Source organism: Lissotriton vulgaris, chromosome 4_1 (assembly GCF_964263255.1).
Source record: "Lissotriton vulgaris chromosome 4_1, aLisVul1.2, whole genome shotgun sequence".
Classification (NCBI taxonomy): Eukaryota; Metazoa; Chordata; class Amphibia; order Caudata; family Salamandridae; genus Lissotriton; species Lissotriton vulgaris.
In genome coordinates this window covers 725454230-725473237 of record NC_141691.1, presented here as the reverse complement: position 1 = coordinate 725473237, position 19008 = coordinate 725454230, and the positions used below count along the sequence as shown (strand labels likewise).

General features: G+C 47.2%; 1 protein-coding gene across 1 annotated transcript in view; it reads right to left on the bottom strand.

The window, feature by feature from the left end:
- Window positions 1-19008, bottom strand: part of CAGE1 (cancer antigen 1) — a 1013025-nt gene that overhangs the window by 406991 nt on the left and 587026 nt on the right. The window contains exon 10 of the mRNA XM_086966850.1: window positions 18592-18693. Coding sequence (XP_086822976.1) covers window positions 18592-18693 — 102 coding nt within the window. The remainder of the gene's footprint in view (window positions 1-18591; window positions 18694-19008) is intronic.

Sequence of the window (19008 nt, the reverse complement as noted above, 5' to 3'; positions counted from 1 at the left end):
TTTGAGTCTTGGCAGGGATGCCCAGCATCCTGCGATTCTGGGCAAATCACTTATTCTGCCCGCACTCAACAAAAAGGAACGTGTCCGTCTGTAACCCAACTGGTGCTAATGTAAAGCAATACCATTGGGTCCAGTTCATGCTGATTAAAACTCAGTTCACCCCACTTTGACCAATTACATGAAATTTAATTGAAGCAGTTTGAGGTTGATGGGACAGACATTTGCCAACTTTTATCCGGGTTTGTTGTGTACAAGGCGATCAGTAAAACAAAAAGTGCGTTTTCTGTGTAATTAGCTACTGAACCAAAATCATAGAATTGCTGCAGCTGCCTCTGAAAGTTGTAAATGTACTTGCAATACTTTTCTGTGCAAAAAGTCTGTAGTTCGAACAAGTTTACAGGTCTAGGATTTTTCCTAATTGTTTTTTAAATGAACTAACACTTTAAATAATCTGCACTACAGAGTAAGTTGTCTCAACAGTTCTCGTTTCTTCCACCCCGAAAGTGTGGTCGTATAAGTTGACACTGAAAGCTGTGACCTTCGAGTTTGCACTTATTTCTCTGCAGTGGCCGCTGAACCCACTAATCTTTCCTACATACACCAGATGCATCTTTCTTCTCCCATTGCTGCTCTCACTTTTCTGTTTAGTGGACGCAGGAAACAGATCCCAAATAAATATACCTTAAGAAATTGTTTTCAGTTAAGTGAAGCCAGCTAGTCAATTAGTGTATGAAAAATAAAGAAGCAAACAAACATTTAAAGTGTGCCTGTGAAAGGAGCTTTGCACAATACTCCAAGCAGTAATTTTTGCAAATAACTACGTTCTAAAGAGGAGAACTTGCCGTGGAGACAGTGTCTCAAGGTGTGCGATCCTTATTTTTGGTAAGTCCATGAAAAGTGTGTTGCATGATGGAAGACTTTTTGAAATGGTACCAGTAGTGATATCATATGGGTACAAGGGCACTGGTACCAGTAGCTCTGAGGTGCCAACGTTATCTTGGGTTACAAATAGGACCTTGAGGGCACCTTTACAAATACACACAGGTTGCAACATTAGCATTCATGAAGAGTGGCCTGGTAGCTCTTCAGGATACTCTTTCCCAGCACAGATATTGATACTGCTGGCACTGGTAACTCTGGGATGGGTGGCACAATTACTAGGGGATTACAAGTGGGACCTTGAGTGTACCCTTAGAAACTTACTAGGCGTATCAGTAGTTGCATGTCTGATTCTCTCCACCTGCCCCCCAGCCCCCGCTATTCCTCATGTTACCCTCGAGTTTCACTCAGAGATTTAAACTGAAGTAGCACAAATCCTCTTCATTCCCCAGACCTTATAATTCCAAAGGGGCCTCTGACGTCCATTTTTGGCCCGAACATAATTTAAAGGTTGTGTACAAGTTCAGTTCGTTGGTATTCACCATATTTCCAATAACCACTACAATGGGCTCATCTAAGGTCCACCAATTAATTTACTACTGTGGAAAATCTCCCATAATGGCAGATTTCTCCAGTTGTAAGTGCAGTACCCAGTCTATAAAATCAGTAAATCCAGCCACAAATTCAGCTTTTTGCTTTAGCCTGCTGCATTTACACAACCAAAGATTCTGAGAATTGGGTCCATATATGGCAGTTACAGAAGCTGATCAGAATTTCGGCTATGGAGTGAGGATATTGCCTAACGGCTAGGGCGAACGACCTCGAAGTTGGGGAACCGGGTTCGAGTCTGGGCAGGGACGCTGGGATTCTGGACAAATCATTTAATCTCCCTGTGCCTAACAAAATGAATGTGTCCATCTGTAATACAGCAGGTGCTCTTGTAAAGTGCTCTAATACCTTTGGGTCAAGTTCGCGCTATATAATACTCCCCCACCAAAAAAATCAAACCATAATTTTGTTTGTAGTTTTCAGGGTTAGGTGCTCAGAAGCCTTTGTGCTTATTTCCTGTCAATGCAGGATCTTTGAGACTGTTTACAATCACCTATGGGCCCGAACATTATTAATTTAAGAAAGAAATAGGTTATCTGATTGTGACAAACAGCACTTTACCAAAACAAGTTACAACATTAATAAACAAGGATTTGCAATGCTATAGGTCTCGCATTTGCGAGAGTTTGAGCTATGGGCATTGTAACTGACAATGCCTTTTATTTATGTGTTATGAAAAGCTGCAAGCGGTGCGTAAACATGCAATTTGTACTTTTAGTTCTTGCTTACAAGAAGCAAGGCTGGCAGTAAAAGTGGCGCAGTTATTTACAGCCTTGCTTCTCATAAGCAAGGACTATAAGAACAAAGTGCGCCCTCGCAGGTTTTCAAAACACACAAATAAAATGAATTGTCATTTGGAAAGCCAATAGCTCAAACTCTCGCAAATGCGAGATCTATTAAATTGCAAATGCTTGTTTAAAGGTTGCTACAGACCTGTGGTGGGTGGGGCTGCCTCACGTCATATTGATTGGTGGGGGAGTTTTACATAGCGCGACTTGACCCGAAGGTATCAGAGCGCTTAACAAGAGCACCGGTTGTATTACAGATGGACACATTCATTTTGTTAGGCACAGGGAGATTACATGATTTGTCAAGAATCACAGCATCCCTGCTCAGACTCGAACACGGTCCCCCAACTTCGAGGTTGCCCACTCTAGCCGTCAGGCCATATCCTCTCCCTATAGCTGAAGTTCTGATCAGCTTCTGTAACTGCCAAATATGGACCTGATTCTCAGAATCTTTGGCTGTGTAAATGCAAAAGGCCACGGCAAAAAGCTGAATTTGTGGATGGATTTACTGATTTTATGGACTGTGTACTGCACTTACAACTGGAGAAATCTGCCATCCTATGAGATGTTCCACAGTAGTAAATTAATTGATGGGCCTTAGATGAGACCATGGTAGTGGCTATTGGGAATGTGGTGAATACCAACTAACTGAGCTTGTTACACAACCTTTAAATTATGATGGGGGCAAAAAAGGACTGTTAGACTTGGCCCTTCTGGCAGGTTGACCCCTAAACTTTTTGCTTTTAATTGTGACCTGGTGTTAGGTATTTTTGGCTTCTGCACACTTTAACACTGTGTCCCAGTGTAAAGTGGGTGCGCACTGTGAGTGCATGTTGTGAGATTGGCCTGCCCTCCCATAGGAATGCATGGGGAATGTGTGTGTCCATGGTAGTTCCTGATGCGTGGGGAGTGCAGGGTTGAGTTTGGTATGTGCGAACTCATGAGAGTAAAAGCTGCGATGATGTGTGCGGATTTACTGTGTCTAGTGTGGAAGTGCCACTTCTAGAAGTTGGCATGTCTGTGTCATAAATGTGAATTGACTGTCTGGCTTGTGATAGGCTGGAGCTGGCTGGTGTGCCTGGCTCCAGGAGTCAGGATGGGTCTGCCCCGGTGGTGAATAGAGAGATTTACTTCCAGATGGGTGGAAGGAGGGCACCTGGGACCTGAATAGGGCTGGGCCTTCCCTACACAATGCTGGCTCTGCCCCCTGTGGTGCGACTGATGTCCCTAGCCTGTCCAGTGAAGGGGGAGAGGGGCTTAGCACAACAGAGTGCTCCAGAACCAGCTGCGTCTGGTTCCCCCAACCCTGCAGCCAGAGACAAAGGAATATGTGTATAAAAGAGGGGCAGTGACCCCATGAAAATGTTCTTTTTCCTGATCCTAACTTGAGGGGAGCCTACTGCTGCTGCTGGGCGCCAGGAGGACCGCCACTGGGGACTGCCTCCCTGCCTGGAGGACCCTGTGAGCTGGCCCCTGGGCCCAGCCTTTGCCCCACCACCTCCTACAAGAACTTTCCTGGACTTTTGGATTCCTGCCTGCCAGCCCCTGGGAAGAGCTGGTCTCCCCCTTCTGAAAATAGCGCATTTGCGCTGCTGGATTCCTGCCCTGAGGGATTCCTCGGCGTGGGGATCCCCCTGCCTGACTGATTATTGGCGCGGGTGCCCACCCTGCTCATTGCAGTATTTTCTGTTTTGATTCTTATATCCCTAGCGGGCGCCCACCCACCAGGGATTTCGTTTTGAACCGGGAGCCTACTCGAGATTGAGAGGAGATCACCGCCGTAGCTCGGGACTGCCGCGGCAAACAGGAGGCTAGGCGGGACTGCCCTGGACTGCCTGCTTGAGGGTGGGGCCACCAGCACAGACAGGAAGCGGACGGGAGCCTACCCTGCAGTCCTGTGAAGAGAAGGGAGCAAGCATGTGACCCAGCGGGGATTCCGTGCTAATGGAGAGCCCAGCCAGCTGCTGGGCCTGGACCGCTGTCGCGAAGAGTCTGGGGAGAAAAGCGGAGGGGGCTCGAGGCACATTGCCGGAGCCTGCCCCCGCCGCCTACCAACCTCGTGCAGTCACCACCACCGCGGGACGAGAGGAGTCCAAAAGAGCTGGTGAGTGGGGCCCCTGTGTTCCTTTGTGAAGAGGGGGGTGTCGGGGCGCATTGCAGGTGCCCGCCTCACCCCTCCTGCGGGTGGTGCCGTCACTTTGGGGGCAGTTTCTGTAGGGGTAGAGCGGCCCCGGTTGGCAGCGGGCCGCTCCCCCAGTGGGGCAGCATTTTTTCTTAATAGTCCGAGCCCACAAGGCTCGAACAATGGCGTGGGCATTTCTGTTTTAGAGCCCACGTGGCTCCTACCCCCACAGGGGCATTTCCGGTCATCAGAGCCTGAGAGGCTCCTGGGGGCATTCTGCATCTAGAGCCCGAGAGGCTCCAACGTTGTGTGGCCTCATACTTGTTCTCAAGCCCATGAGGCTCCTACGTGTTTGGGGCACAGTTGTTTCAGAGCCCACGAGGCTCCCACGTTGTTTTTGTGCACTGTTGTTTATTAGAGCCCAGAGGAGAGCCATGATGCACGCTGGTGCCAGGCTCAGTTTCCCAGCTGCCCAGCACTTAGTGGGCAGCTGCATCGTTTAGGCCCTGAGGAACCCGTGCACACTATTCTTTGGCTGCCTGTGCAGCCCAGCCCTGACATTGTGGACAACTGGCGTTTCAGCCCCCTGAGAAGCCAAATTGGCCTGGGGACAGGTTCATGTGTTGTGCCCTTGCTTGGGGTACATGGTTATGCCTTATGTGATTTTTGCGCAAATGAGAATACTTGCCTAATGTGATTCGCCATAATATGCAATGCCTTTTTGCCTAATGTGTGATTATACTTAGGAGGTTGTTTTTCCTAGTGTAGGTTATGCTAGTGAGTTCCATGGTTCCCTGCGTGATATATGCCTAAAGTGGTTAGGATTGCATAGTGTGTACTTACCTTTTAACAGTGGTTACTGGTTGTGTGCTACACATGTTATTTGGTGCTACAATTATTCTATGTTCTAAATGCTATTTCTACAAAGTACTAGTTCTACCAAGTGCTTATTCCTGACAGTGGTCGATGCGGCCCTGTCCTGTGTATAAAATTCTCTGTAAATTTCACCAGTGGCACAGTGTAAATTGTGTGTTTATTATCTAAGGTGTTTGGTATAATACAAAGGCTATTTATATATATATAACCTTGTGTGGAGTTTCATTTGTGGTGGGCCTTGGGTGTTGGTGCTGGGTGCGCGCGCAAACGCTTCACACATCGCCTCCGGGTAAGCCTGACTGCCTGTGCCAAGCTACCAAGGGGGTGAGCAGGGGTTATCTTGGCGTGTGACTCCCTTGCCCTGACTAGATTGGTGGTTTGTACCTGGCTTTGGTGCAAGCCTTAGCCAACTAGAAATCCCCATTCTAACAATGGTGATCAGCGATGGGAAAGGACTTGCGTTTGCGCTGTACCGCAGCAGCAACTGGCTGCACCACAAAACTCTGCATTTTAGATAATCACATTTTGGGGATTATTGTATTTGTAGTTCCATAATTTCTTCTCCTGAAGGTGTCCTTTGTGAATTGTGTACTCCTGTTTTAGCTCAGACACCTAGGTTCCTTGTGTTGAACTTTTCTCGAGAACGTCCGCCAAAATGGAGCCTGCTTTTGATTTCTGTAGTCTGTTTAGATACAGTATGTTAGAGTTGGTAAGGTTCTATGAAGAGAGAGACATAGAGGTGGGTGAGTCGGACACCCAGTCCAAACTGAGGAACAACCAGATCCGATGGCAAAAGGATCAATGGGATCTTGAGCGCAGTGAGGAGGAAAGAGCCCGGGCCACATGCCATAGGGGTGGTGGGTCTGAGGGGAGCCCTGAGGAATCTGAAGAGGAGGAAGAAAATGACACTCCCTGGACGTCAGTAGATAGTGAGGACCCCATAGATAGGGAGTCCCTTGCTGGGTCCAGTGTCGCGAGCAGCGCCCCATCCCTTTCCCTGTCCCCAGAGGAGTGGGTAGATAGGAGGGAAGAAAGGGAGCATCAGCTGGCTTTAGAGAAACTCCAGAAGGAGCATATGGAGAATGGGAAGTTAGCCTTAGAGGAAAAAAAGGCATTATGGGCTCAAGAATTGAGTCTTAAGGCATTGGGCCTTGAACAACAAAAGCTAGAGACTGAGAGGGTCTTAGCGCAGGAGAGTATGGAGGAAGCTGAGAGGGCCTTCACCAGAGAGAAATTAGCTCTGGAGGGTAGATTATCCCCTGAGCGCAGTTATAGTTTTTTGGATTCCACAGGGAGGGTTGAGTCCAGTGGTGGTAGCAACATAGACTTCAGTGCAGGTAGTCCATTCCCAGTTCCCAGAGTATGGTACCTGTTTCCCAAGAAGAGGAGTATAGGTTGAAATTCAGGGGCAGTAAGAAACTGTCTCACCAGACTTGGGAGGAGTTTGTGAATGAATGTGATGATGCACTGGTCAATTGGGTAAAGCTTAACCCGGAACAGAATTCTGAGGAACTGCTCAATATGGTTCTCAAAGAGCAAATGTGCAGTATTGTTGTTGGCCGGAGTTGCGGTATGAAACCTTTAATCCATTGAGCTTGCAGAGGAAGCAGACCACTGCGAAAGGGCTAGAGGTTCTGAAGAGTCATTGGTGAGGGATTCTAAAAGTAGTGGTTCAGGTATCATCCAGCCCAGAGTGGTGGAAGAGGTTCAGAGTAGCCCAGCTAGGTCCCAGTGTAGCGAGAGGGGTGTAGGGGCTCACGATCTGTCTCAGTGGAGTAGGAGTGAGTGTGTGACCGAAAGTCCCCCGATGCCCGAAGCCCTGTCTCAGAGCCTGGATGGTTTCTTAAGGGAACACCAGGTTGGGGACCTAGGCTGTCCTGTTAGTCCATTTGAGGATGATCACCTAGTGTATGGAGAACCTGGAGCATCTGTAAGTAGAGCTCCAGTGGTTCTGGTGTCTGGCAGTGCCGCTCCAGTAGGGAGGGTACAGAAGTCCAGTGAGAGGGGTGGCATGGGGCTGTGTTCCCCAGTGGAGGAGCCAGTGGGTCAGGAACCAGCCGGGAGGGCTGAGTCTGCTAGAGGTGACCATGGTGACCACATGTCTGTCCTGGGGGAGGTTGAGAGTAGCCCAGCTAGGTCTCAGTGTAGCGAGAGGGGAGTAGGTGCTCACGACCTGTCTCAGTGGAGTAGGAGTGAGTGTGTGACCGAGAGTCCCCAGATGACCGAAGCCCTGTCTCAGAGCCTGGATGGTTTCTTAAGAGAACACCAGGTTGGAGACCTAGGCTGTCCTGTTAGTCCATTTGAGGAGGATCACCTAGTGTATGGAGAACCTGGAGCATCTGTAAGTAGAGCTCCAGTGGTTCTGGTGTCTGGCAGTGCCGCTCCAGTACGGAGGGTACAGAAGTCCAGCGAGAGGGGTGGCATGGGGCTGTGTTCCCCAGTGGAGGAGCCAGTGGGTCAGGGACCAACCGGGAGGGCTGAGTCTCCTAGAGGTGACCATGGTGACCACACGTCTGTCCTGGGGGATCTTCGTGAACTGTCGGGTGGACAGGGGAAGGGAGATCTGCACCAGGCAGACTATCACGCAACATATGAGTCATATGTTACCCTCGGGGATGGTGTGTAAGTCCCCAGAAGTCCTGGCGTGCCAGGCAAGTATCCCGCCAAAGGTTTTAGACACAAGGTTGGGAGGCCATGTTCAGGATCCACCTGACCTGGCGGGAAGGAAGTCTGTAACCAGCGTCCTGACCGGTTCATCTTCCAGGGGTACCACTCCAGTTGGGAGGGTGCAGAACTCTGGAAGGGGGTGCAGAGGGTGGGAGTCCCCACCTCTGACCCCGGTGCAACCTGAGGGGTTAAACCCTAGGTTGGGAGAGTGGTGTTCTATGGGTACCCCTCAAAGGAGGAGAGGGCGGAACCCTAGAAGGAGAGGTAGGGGGAGGAGAGCCTCACCCGTGACTTCTGGTCCGCCTGAGGGTGCAGACCCTAGGCTGGAGGATCAGTGGCCATCTAGAACTGCCCTGAGGAGAGGAAGAGTGGCGAATGGCTACTATGCACCAGGGGTTACTACCCCCCACTCTGTGAATAGGCAAGGACCAGTGGCATATGGGTGGCCTAGGGCCAGGTCCTGGCCGCAAACAGCTGAGGAGTACCAGTGGGGCAGCCCAGTTGTTCCGGACAGTTTTTTTAGAAGGAACCACATGGGTTCACAGTGGCGTAGAACCGGAGGGTGTCCTTGCAGTTGCGGGCCCGCGTCCGTGTTCTATTGCCCCAAGCAGGGAAGCTCATCACGGTGGTGATTGGTCTACCCTGCGTTTCGGTTGGAAGGGGGTTGTGTTGGACTTAGCCCTTCTGGCAGGTTCACCCCTAAACTTTTTGCTTTTTTTGGCTTCTGCGGACTTTAACACTGTGTCCCAGTGTAAAGTGGAAGTGCACTCTGAGTGCATGTTGTGAGATTGGCCTGCCCTCCCATAGGAATGCATGGGGAATGTGTGTGTTCATGGTAGTTCCTGATGTGTAAGGAGTGCAGGGTTGAGTTTGGTATGTGCGAACTCATGAGAGTAAATGCTGTGCAATGATGTGTGCGGATTTACTGTGTCTAGTGTGGAAGTGCCACTTCTAGACGTTGGCATGTCTGTGTCATAAATGTTAAATTGACTGTCTGGCTTGTGATTGGCTGGAGCTGGCTGGTGTGCCTGGCTCCAGGAGTCAGGATGGGTCTGCCCTTGTGGTGAATAGAAAGAATGACATCCAGATGGGTGGGAGGAGTGCACCTGGGACCTGAATAGGGCTAGGCCTTCCCTACACAATGCTGGCTCCGCCCCCTGTGGTGCGACTGATGTCCCTAGCCTGTCCAGTGAATGGGGAGAGGGGTTGAGCACAACAGAGTGCTCCAGAACCAGCTGTGTCTGGTTTTACCCCCACCCTGCAGCCAGAGACAAAGGAATATGTGTACAAAAGAGGGGCTGTGACCCCAGGAAAATGTTCTTTTTCCTGATCCTAACTTGAGAGGGGCCTGCTGCTGCTGCTGGGCGCCAGGAGGACCGCCACTGGCGACTGCCTCCCTGCCTGGAGGACCCTGTGAGCTGGCCCCTGGGCCCATCCTTTGCCCCCCCACCTCCTACAAGAACTTCCCTGGACATTTGGATTCCTGCCTGGCGCTGGCCTCCCCCTTCTGAAAATAACGCATTGCGCCGCTGGAGCGGTGATCCCTGCCCTGAGGGATTCCCCGCCATGGGGATCTCCCTGCCTGGATGATTATTGGTGCGGGTGCCCACCCTGCTCATTGCCCTATTTTCTGTTGTTATTCTTATATCCCTAGCGGGTGCCCACCCCGCCAGGGATTTCGCTTTTAACCGGGAGCGAGCCTACCCCAGATTGGGAGGAGATCACCGGCGCAGCACGGCACTGCAGCGGCAAACAGGAATACAGGCGGGACTGCCCGGGACTGTCTGCTTCTGGGCGGGGCCACCAGCACAGACAGGAAGCGGACGGGAGCCTACCCCGCGCTCCTGTGAAGAGAAGGGAGCAAGCGTGTGACCCAGGGGGCTCCCGTGCTAAGGGAGAGCCCCGCCTGCTGCTTGGCCTGGACCGCTGTCACGAGGAGTCTGGGGAGAGAAGCGAAGGGGGCTCGAGGCCAATTGATGGTGCCTGCCCCCGCCGCCTACCAACCCCGTGCAGGCGCCACCACCGCGGGACAAGAGGAGTCCGAAAGAGCCGGTGAGTGGGGCCCCTGTGTTCCTTTCTGAAGAGGGGGGCATCGGTGCGCATTGCCAGTGCCCGCTTCTCTCCTCCTACGGGTGCTGCCGTCACTTTGGGGGCAGTTTCTGTAGGGGTAGAGCTGACCCGGTTGGCAGCGGGCCACTCCCCCAGTGTGGCAGCATTTTTTCTTAATAGTCCGAGCCCACGAGGCTCGAACAATGGCGTGGGCATTTCTGTTTTAGAGCCCACGTGGCTCCTACCCCCACAGGGGCATTTCCGGTCATCAGAGCCTGGGAGGCTCCAGGGGGCATTCTGCATCTAGAGCCCGAGAGGCTCCAACGTTGTGTGGCTGCATACTTGTTCTTGAGCCCACGAGGCTCCCACATGTTTGGGGCACAGTTGTTTCAGAGCCCACGAGGCTCCCACGTTGTTTTTGGGCACTGTTGTTTATTAGAGCCCAGAGGAGAGCCAGGAGGCATGCTGGTCCAAGGCTCAGTTTCCCAGCTGCCCAGCACTTAGTGGGCAGCTGCCTCGTTTAGGCCCTAAGGAACCTGTGCACACTCTTCTTTGGCTGCCTACGCAGCCCAGCCCTGACATTGTGGACAAAGGGCGTTTCAGCCCCCTGAGAAGCCAAATTGGCCTGGGGACAGGTTCATGTGTTGTGGCCTTGCTTGGGGTACATGGTTATGCCTTATGTGATTTTTGCGCAAATGAGAATACTTGCCTAATGTGATTCATGCATAATATGCAATGCCTTTTTGCCTATACCTCTAAATGTGTGGTAATGCTTAGGAGATTGTTTTTCCTAGTATAGGTTATGCTAGTGAGTTCCTGGTTCCCTGCGTGATATATGCCTAAAGTGGTTAGGATTGAGTAGTGTGTACTTACCTTTTACCAGTGGTTACTGGTTGTGTGCTACACTTGTTATTTGGTGCAACAATTATTCTATGTTCTAAGTGCTATTTCTACAAAGGGCTAGTTCTACCAGGTGCTTATTCCTGACAGTGATCCATGTGGCCCTGTCCTGTGTATATAATCCTCTGTAAATTCCCCCCGTGCCAGTGGCACAGTGTAAATTGTGTGTTTATTATCTAATGTGTTTGGTATAATACAAAGGCTATTTTTATATATAACCTTGTGTGGAGTTTCCTTTGTGGTGGGCCTTGGGTGTTGTTCCTGGGTGCGAGTGCAAACGCTTCACACATCGCCTCCGGGATAAGCCTGACTGCTCGTGCCAAGCTACCAAGGGGGTGAGCAGGGGTTATCTTGGCGTGTGACTCCCTTGCCCTGACTAGAGTGGTGGTTTCTGCCTGGCTTTGGCGCAAGCCTTAGCCAACCAGAAATCCCCATTTCTAACATGGACGTTAGAAGCCCCTTTGAAATTATAAGGTCTGGGGAATAAAGAAGAGTGCTACTTGTGTTGGAAAGATGGGGACAAATGAGAGGGTAATGAAAGTTTACATTCATATTTGAATATGTTAAACAAGGAAGACAGGCTTAGACGGAGGACATGCAAAGGGGAGGAGAGGATGCTTTACATTCATTTGGTACTGTAATGAAGAAGCAAATCAAATATATACACTAAAGAGATGCTAAAAAATAAACTTATCAGATGATTACCCAAAGCTATCTCACAACCAGTAACAAAGGGCCAGATGTGCGAAACCATTGTGCATCGTAAACTCTGCAGTTTGTAAAATCACAGGGTTTGTGTAAGCAAAATGTTTTTTTACAATGTATTAAACTCCTTCAGCGATTTGGAAAGGTCTTTTTGATAGGAGTTTTGAGACCAGTCTGAAGTAGGAAGGGTGTGAAAGGGACATTCCCTCATATTTGTGAATCACAATGAGGTGTATCAATGGTTTGCGACAGCAATTGGGGCTGCAAACCATTAACAAGTTACCGAAACCTGAACGAAGATTGTACCTCTTTTACATTGTGTGAGAAGTCACCAGCAGACAACTTTATCTTTCAAAAATGTGTAGGGAGGCCTCGGAGGAGTAGAAAGTGGTCTCGGAGACCAATGCCTAGTCCGCCAGATATCTTCCGAAATGGGAAATGGTTCTTAAAGCAGCACCTGTTCCTTTAAGCAACATGGCCTACTGCGGGTGCAAGACACCATCCCATAACTGGTAGCCAGTTTCAGAGGGTCCAAAAAGCTACCTGCCTAATTTATATTAATTAGAAAGGTCAGTCCGGGTTCCCCTGCAAATGGGCATTTTACGATGCAACATATATGTGCATAGGTTAAATCACAAAATTACACAAAGATCGTACAAAAGAGAATGTGTAATTTACACCCATTTTTTGTGCCTTACTTAATTTCTTTTCACCATTTTAAAGCTTTGCACAAATATATCAGTATATTTATGTTTGTTCGATTAAAGTCTAGCAGTCTCCGTTTTCCTTATACCACAGTTTTGCAATTTTCAAATGAGTCCGGGACAAATACATTTCAATTTATAGCAGAAATCAGCACCACCTTTAGATTTGATTTGATCCCATCTCTTTCACTTATGCTTAACTGCAAACAAACATAGTACATTTATTTTTTAAAGTTCAGCTTCCCAGCTTTTGCTTTTATGACCAGAAAGGCCATGCTCTCAGGTATCATGCTCTTGTGTTACAACTGATCTTTGTTGCCATTTTTAGTGAAAATAGTAATCATGTCACACTTGTTTGGTATTCCTCAAATTCACCTATATAAGGATATGTAAGTGAAATAATTTGGGTAGTTGAGTTTTAAATTCTGGGAGATCTGGAAATGGGATACTTCCTTGCTTTTTTTTAAAGTAAATTACTTTTGATGTTTTAATTTTTAATTGTGCCTTTGCAGTCAAACATTTTCAAAAAGCCTTTTGTCTGCTGACCTCAATTTCTGGGTTTGTGTGGCAAAAACCCTGAGGGGACAAAGAGTTCTTAGAAGACCTGGGGTAAATTAGCTATAGTTAGAAACAAGACAAGCACTGGCGTTGCCAATAGGTCTCGCAGTAGGAAAGTTGGAGCTATTGGTTTTGTAAATGACATTTTATATTTATATATCGTTATTGGCATTGTCAATAACAATATATAAATATAAAATGTCATTTACAATAGCAATAGCTCCAACTTTCCAAATGCGAAACCTATTGGCAACGCCAGTGCTTGTTTTCTCTGTCTAGCATTTTTTCGCCCACTGGTCTCTCTGATCCTTCATCTGTCATTTGCTCCACCGAGTTCTGCTTTATTCTGTGAACACCATGGTCTGTATGTGTTACATTTGTTCACTAGCCTTTGCAGAATACCCCCGCCCATCTGATTGGTAACTGAGTGAACTAATGTCTCACAGCCAGTAGTTCTGACTGCAGTTCGCCTCAATGGCATGTGCGAGAGTCTCGCTAAAGGGCTGATGGAAATCTTGGCAGGGCTAGTAAAGCAGGCGAGCAGGTGTGCATGGCTGTGCTCTGTAAAGGCGGGCCAGGGGAGGGCCCTGCGGGTCCTCCCCCATCCATCTGCGACAAATGATGTGAAACTACATTGTTTACTGGTGCGTGAGAGCCCGAGGCCAGATACTGCCAAATAATGGATACAATTCTCAGAGCTTTTTTTTTTAAGGGTAAAGTAACCAACCAAGGAAAGTTTATTCCCACTTGCATGGCCAATACCTCACTCATCAACACACATTCATGCTCACAAACGCGCACAACACACATACACACCAACACATGGCCATTCATACCCTTTAGATTGCTTATATAAATATGTATTGAAATTAACAAATATATACAATCATATTTTTGCATACTCAATCATACGCATACATATATATCAGTCTAGCTACACGTGCACATGTATGCAAATAGATGTACGTATACACGCACTCACACATTTGTCATATTTAGTTGCACATGCATGCATACAGAATCCAGCCATCACTCCAACACCTTATAAAATACAAATCAGTATATACTTACGTATAATTAGACGCGCATGTGCACAGGCAAGCACACGGGGACTCTAGAGAGACTATATTATGTATTTACGCTAGTTTTACAAGTGCTTATAGGTTTCTAGAAAGCACTTTGTTTTCTGGGTGTGAACAATGTCTGGTTTGCAGCCATGAGTATACAATGAGTATCAAATGGTGAAGGATGTTCTGGAATGAAAACAAGATTCTTGAAATGAATCCACGCTTCTGGAATGATGACGGGTTCTGGATTACAAAGCAAGGGCTATGAAATGATGTAAGAATTCCCAAGACATATTTTCTGGGATGATGCCTGGTTTCTGGATCCGGTGAGAGTGCTTTGTAGTCAGAACAGGGTTCTTGAAAATGACTCGGTTCCGGAATATGATGGCATGCCTCTGGAATACATTGAATTGATATCAGATCTGGAAATATTTCACGACTTTGTAATGAAGGCACAAGCCGGGAAGACGACCTGGTCCCACAGTGTGATGGCACAGATCTATATTGATATTTGTTGCCTGATAAGTCCCAGTGTGATGGCACGGATCTAGATTGATATTTGTTGCCTGATAACTCAGTGGCTATTTTTCGATGGGTGCGCACGAGAGGTTGAACGTCATTGACCGATACTCCCTCATCTGAATAAACCATTTGGGATAGATGCTCCCTCCTCCATGCCTCCCCCATCCTGCGCATCATAGCCACCCTGACGCTTCTCCAGCCCAGAATGTGACTCCGCCCCCTCGTGCAGCTGCAGACATTGCTGGGTCCATTAATGGGAAGTGTGTGAGGTGAATTGTAGTGGTGGTGGTTGCGGTGATACTGACGGGGGTGGTGTGCGCATACGGAACTCCTGGGCTCGCATCGGCGACCCATTTGTATTGTTGGCACAACTCGCTATTCACAGAAAAACGTGACTTCCTTTTTAGAAATGAGAGGCATTTGCCCCCAAGGAGAGACGTGTTCTGGGAAGACTAAGGCGAGAGGGCGCAGGGGGAGGGTGGCATGGAAAAGAACAATACCGATCGAGTAAACGTGGAACTGGAGGAAGGGTGTTGAGGGAAGGACGAGTGAAAAAAAAAACTGATCACCGGGAGAGAGGGAACAGGAGGGTGACAGCGAATGAGAGGAAGAGACAAGACAGAAAAGGGCGAGAGACTGAAAAACATAACGGAGGGAAGCCGGATGGGGGCGGGAGAGCCTGGTGGGGGGGCGGGAATGCGAGCGAGGGGAGAAGTGTGGCAGGCGCGCGGAGGGAAGCCGGATGGGGAGGGTGAGGAGAAATCCAAGTAAGGCTGTGTGCGGGGAGAGAGAGGGGAGGTGCTGGAGCTGGGGAACAGATGGCCGTGAAAGTTTATGGCCCAAAAGCGCGTGCCTGTGGCCACGTGAACTCGAAGAAAACCGCACCAAAAAACCCTTGGTTTGACGAGTATTTTGAGCACTTGAATTCTCTCCATTTTCCATTCCTTCGGAACGGAAAAGGCGAGACCTAATAAACTCTTCTCTCCTTGGCTGGCAAACCAGAGATGAAATGGATTTGGCAGTGAAGCATGTCTTTAGCTTTACCACAAGCCCAAGGGATAGTGTTGCCAGCAACAACAAGGAGCATAACCAGGAGAAGATGAAGGTGTAGTGGCTGAGGCAGGTAGATCATAAAGGTACTGAGGACGTTCAGTAGTTGGATGCAGTTGTCCAGCAGGACTCTGAATGAGTAATAAATGCAGCAGGAGATATAAAATGTTGAAGTGAAGCATGTCTTTAGCTCTATCATAATGAAGAGGAGCACAAGGGTTAATGTTGCCTGCAACAAGGAGCATAAACAGTAGAAGGTGAAAGTGTGGAGGCGGAGTCCTTTAATATAACTCGTAGAGTAGGTAGACCAGCAGGGTACTGAGAAGTTCTACATTGGCTGGAGTTGTTCAGCAGGGCTCTGAATAAGTAAGGGCTGCAGCAGTAGACATGCAATGTCCTGCTGCCACAAATTTGTTCGTGTTTAGCTGCACTTCATGATCAAGTAAACAGTTCAATAAATGGGAAGGAAGGCGCACAGATACTTCATAAGAGTCAGAGAGCTGGTAATACGGTGCAGTATTCCACCTTCTACTCCTCCAGACCCAGAAATGATTATAATGTTGTAAGGGAATGTACAAAGGCTAGTTTAAATTGTTTTTGAAAAAACCTTCTCACACACAAGGCTCTAAAATGCTTTCTTCGGACTCCTAAGAGAAGCAATGGATTTCTTAGAGGCCAAAGTCATTGCTAAAGTCAAATAAAGCCTGGCAAGTGAATAGGCATGTGGATGACTAACTCATTTATTATATTTTCAATTTGATATTTTTTGCAAAGCACAGTAAACCTATGCACGAGAATATGGCATCATCAAGATGTTATAAACGGAATGAAGCAAATGTAGTGGAATATTTTATATAAGGTAAAACAGATCCTGTTGAAAATGACCATCACTGTGTGGTATTCCCGCAAATGTTTGCCTTCACTACCCTAATTTTGCTGAAACTGGTTTACTGGCATTTGGACCCCGTGCACGTTACCCCTGCTAACCAGGGGTAAAGCGCTTGTGCTTCTACTTTTAAAATGGTTATACTGGCATATACATAATTGTCACATTTAATTTATAAGTCCCTAGTACATGGTACTATATGTATCCAGTGCCTATAAATTAAATACTACTAGTGGGCTAAAGCACCCATTGTGCCACCCACTAAAGTAGCACTGTAAAAAATGCCTCAGGCATGCCACTGCAGTATGTACTCCAGTTTTAAACTGCCTTATCAACCAGGCAAAATAAACCTGTTGCCAGGGCTAAACATTCCTTCGGAAAAGCTATTAGTGTTATGCCCTCAAGGCTCATTGGGAAGGATGCTTGGCAGTTAAAAGACACAAGATGTATATTCAATATTGCGATCCGCGAAATTCGCAAATTTGTGCAAATTTGCTGATTTTTTTTATTTTCTCTGCCCCACTCGTGTTTGTGCCCTTTTGCCCTCTGCCCCCCTCGTTTTTGTGCTCTTCTGCCCTCTTCCCAACTCGTTTTTGTGCTCTTCTGCCCTCTGCCCCACTCGTTTTTGTGCTCTTCTGCCCTCTGCCCAACTCGTTTTTGTGGTCTTCTGCCCTCTGCCCCACTCGTTTCTGCCCTCTGTCCCACTCGTTTTTGTGCTATTCTGCCCTCTGCCCCACTCGTTTTTGTCCCCTTCTGCCCTCTGCCCCACTCGTTTCTGTGCCCTTCTGCCCTCTGTCCCACTCGTTTTTTGTCCCCTTCTGCCCTCTGTCCCATTTTGTGCCCTTCTGCCCTCAGCCCCACTTAGAATGGCACCGGCAAGCTGCCAGCGCCATTCTAAAATAGCTGCAAAGTCAGCTTCAACCGGAAGCACTAATAGAAAAAGTACAGCAGGTGCTTGAGTTGAAGGTCAAATTAAGTTACACAATCATTAATCATCCCAAGTTTTAAGATTAAGACATTCATAACGACATGCAGAAACAATTTAGGCAATGCAACAAAGCTAGGAATATTGGATTGTAGAAAGGTTTGAAGTGATGAAAGCAAACTATGGAAATGTCTTGAGAGGGAAATTATATTTAAATCACCAAGAGACTATGTAGAAAGAAAAGATAAAGTACATAAAGGAGCAAATACTAAAAGGAGCATAAGTGAGTTGGAAACGGACACCAACATTATTAGGGACTTATTTATTAATGAAGATGAAGCAAATATACAAGGGTACCGAGCACTAGTACTATTTAAGTAAAAGTTAAGTAAACTACACCTCAAAGTTGTTGATGGATCATGAAGTCAAAGGGAGAAATGAGTGATGCAAGAGAAGAAACAAATAGTAATGAAAAATAGTTCCAGAACAACTTTGTGGTGAGAGGCAAAAAGAATGATTGACAACCAAGCTAAGAGAGAAGACAAATTGTCATCCCTGTATTGCTCCAGTCTGAGTTGCCCTCTACATGCATAGGAAACCAACACTTTTAAATCTCACAGAGGAATAAAGACTGCGCTAAGCCTAGTTTTCATTAGCATTACATACATGTGCCTGCATTCATCTGTAGTACTAACTGAGGGCATGTGTATGTGAGTCTTATAGGTTACAACGCTCTCACGTAGGGCCACACTCAATTGCCTGACTGACTATAAATGTTGTCACACCTCATTTATCTTGCACAACAAGATCCTTTGCTTTAAAAAGTTGACTCTCACTCCTGTTGACTGACTCCCTTTGTGCTATATCCCATCTCAGAATTGTGCTTCGGTTAGCAATACTGCCATCATCTAGGACTACAAGCCTTGCACACATTAGTTTTCCGCACTCACCTTCACAAGTTATTCTCACTGACCAAAACAGTAATGTAAAACGATTTACATGTCCAGTGCTATCTAGTATGTAATCTATCACACGCAGCTCCTCAACAAATTAGTTTTTGGTATTACAAAAATAATAAAAATACTTCATACTTGTTTACAATTTAGGAAATTCGAAATGTTGTATTGCTATATGCAAATAGAGGTTTCGAATCATTTGGCACACTTCCTAATACTACAATAATGATATCAATGTTGTAAACGAAACAAGGATTTTGTTTAGGTTTAATTAAATTAAAAGTAAGACTCTTTAATAAATATTTATTAAGTCCTATGTTTTTCTCACCGTTTTTTGATCATGCTCTTTTTCTTTAATATATTTCTCCAGTGTTTCTGTAAGTACATCGAGCTGGCTTGCGCCTTTATCAATGAAGGCAGAGTCTATAACCTGTAGAAAAATTGAAGTTAATCATTATAATATCCGTCAGTGTTTTATACATTTTTCGATGCAAAAGTGCTAAAATAACACTATGATATTCAACTGTAACCTTTCTGGCCCATGTCCAGCCTTGCAAGTTCCATGTATCTACCTGTTTAAGACTATCTCATGGACTGATACTCCTATTTCTTGAGGACCTGTAAATGTAGGACAAGGACGCTCTCAGTCTTGAACTGGGGTAGGGCATAAGACAGGGATTTAATGTCCATACGTTAAACATTATACATCTTCAATTATAGCATGAGGTGTTTACTGTGAGATCCT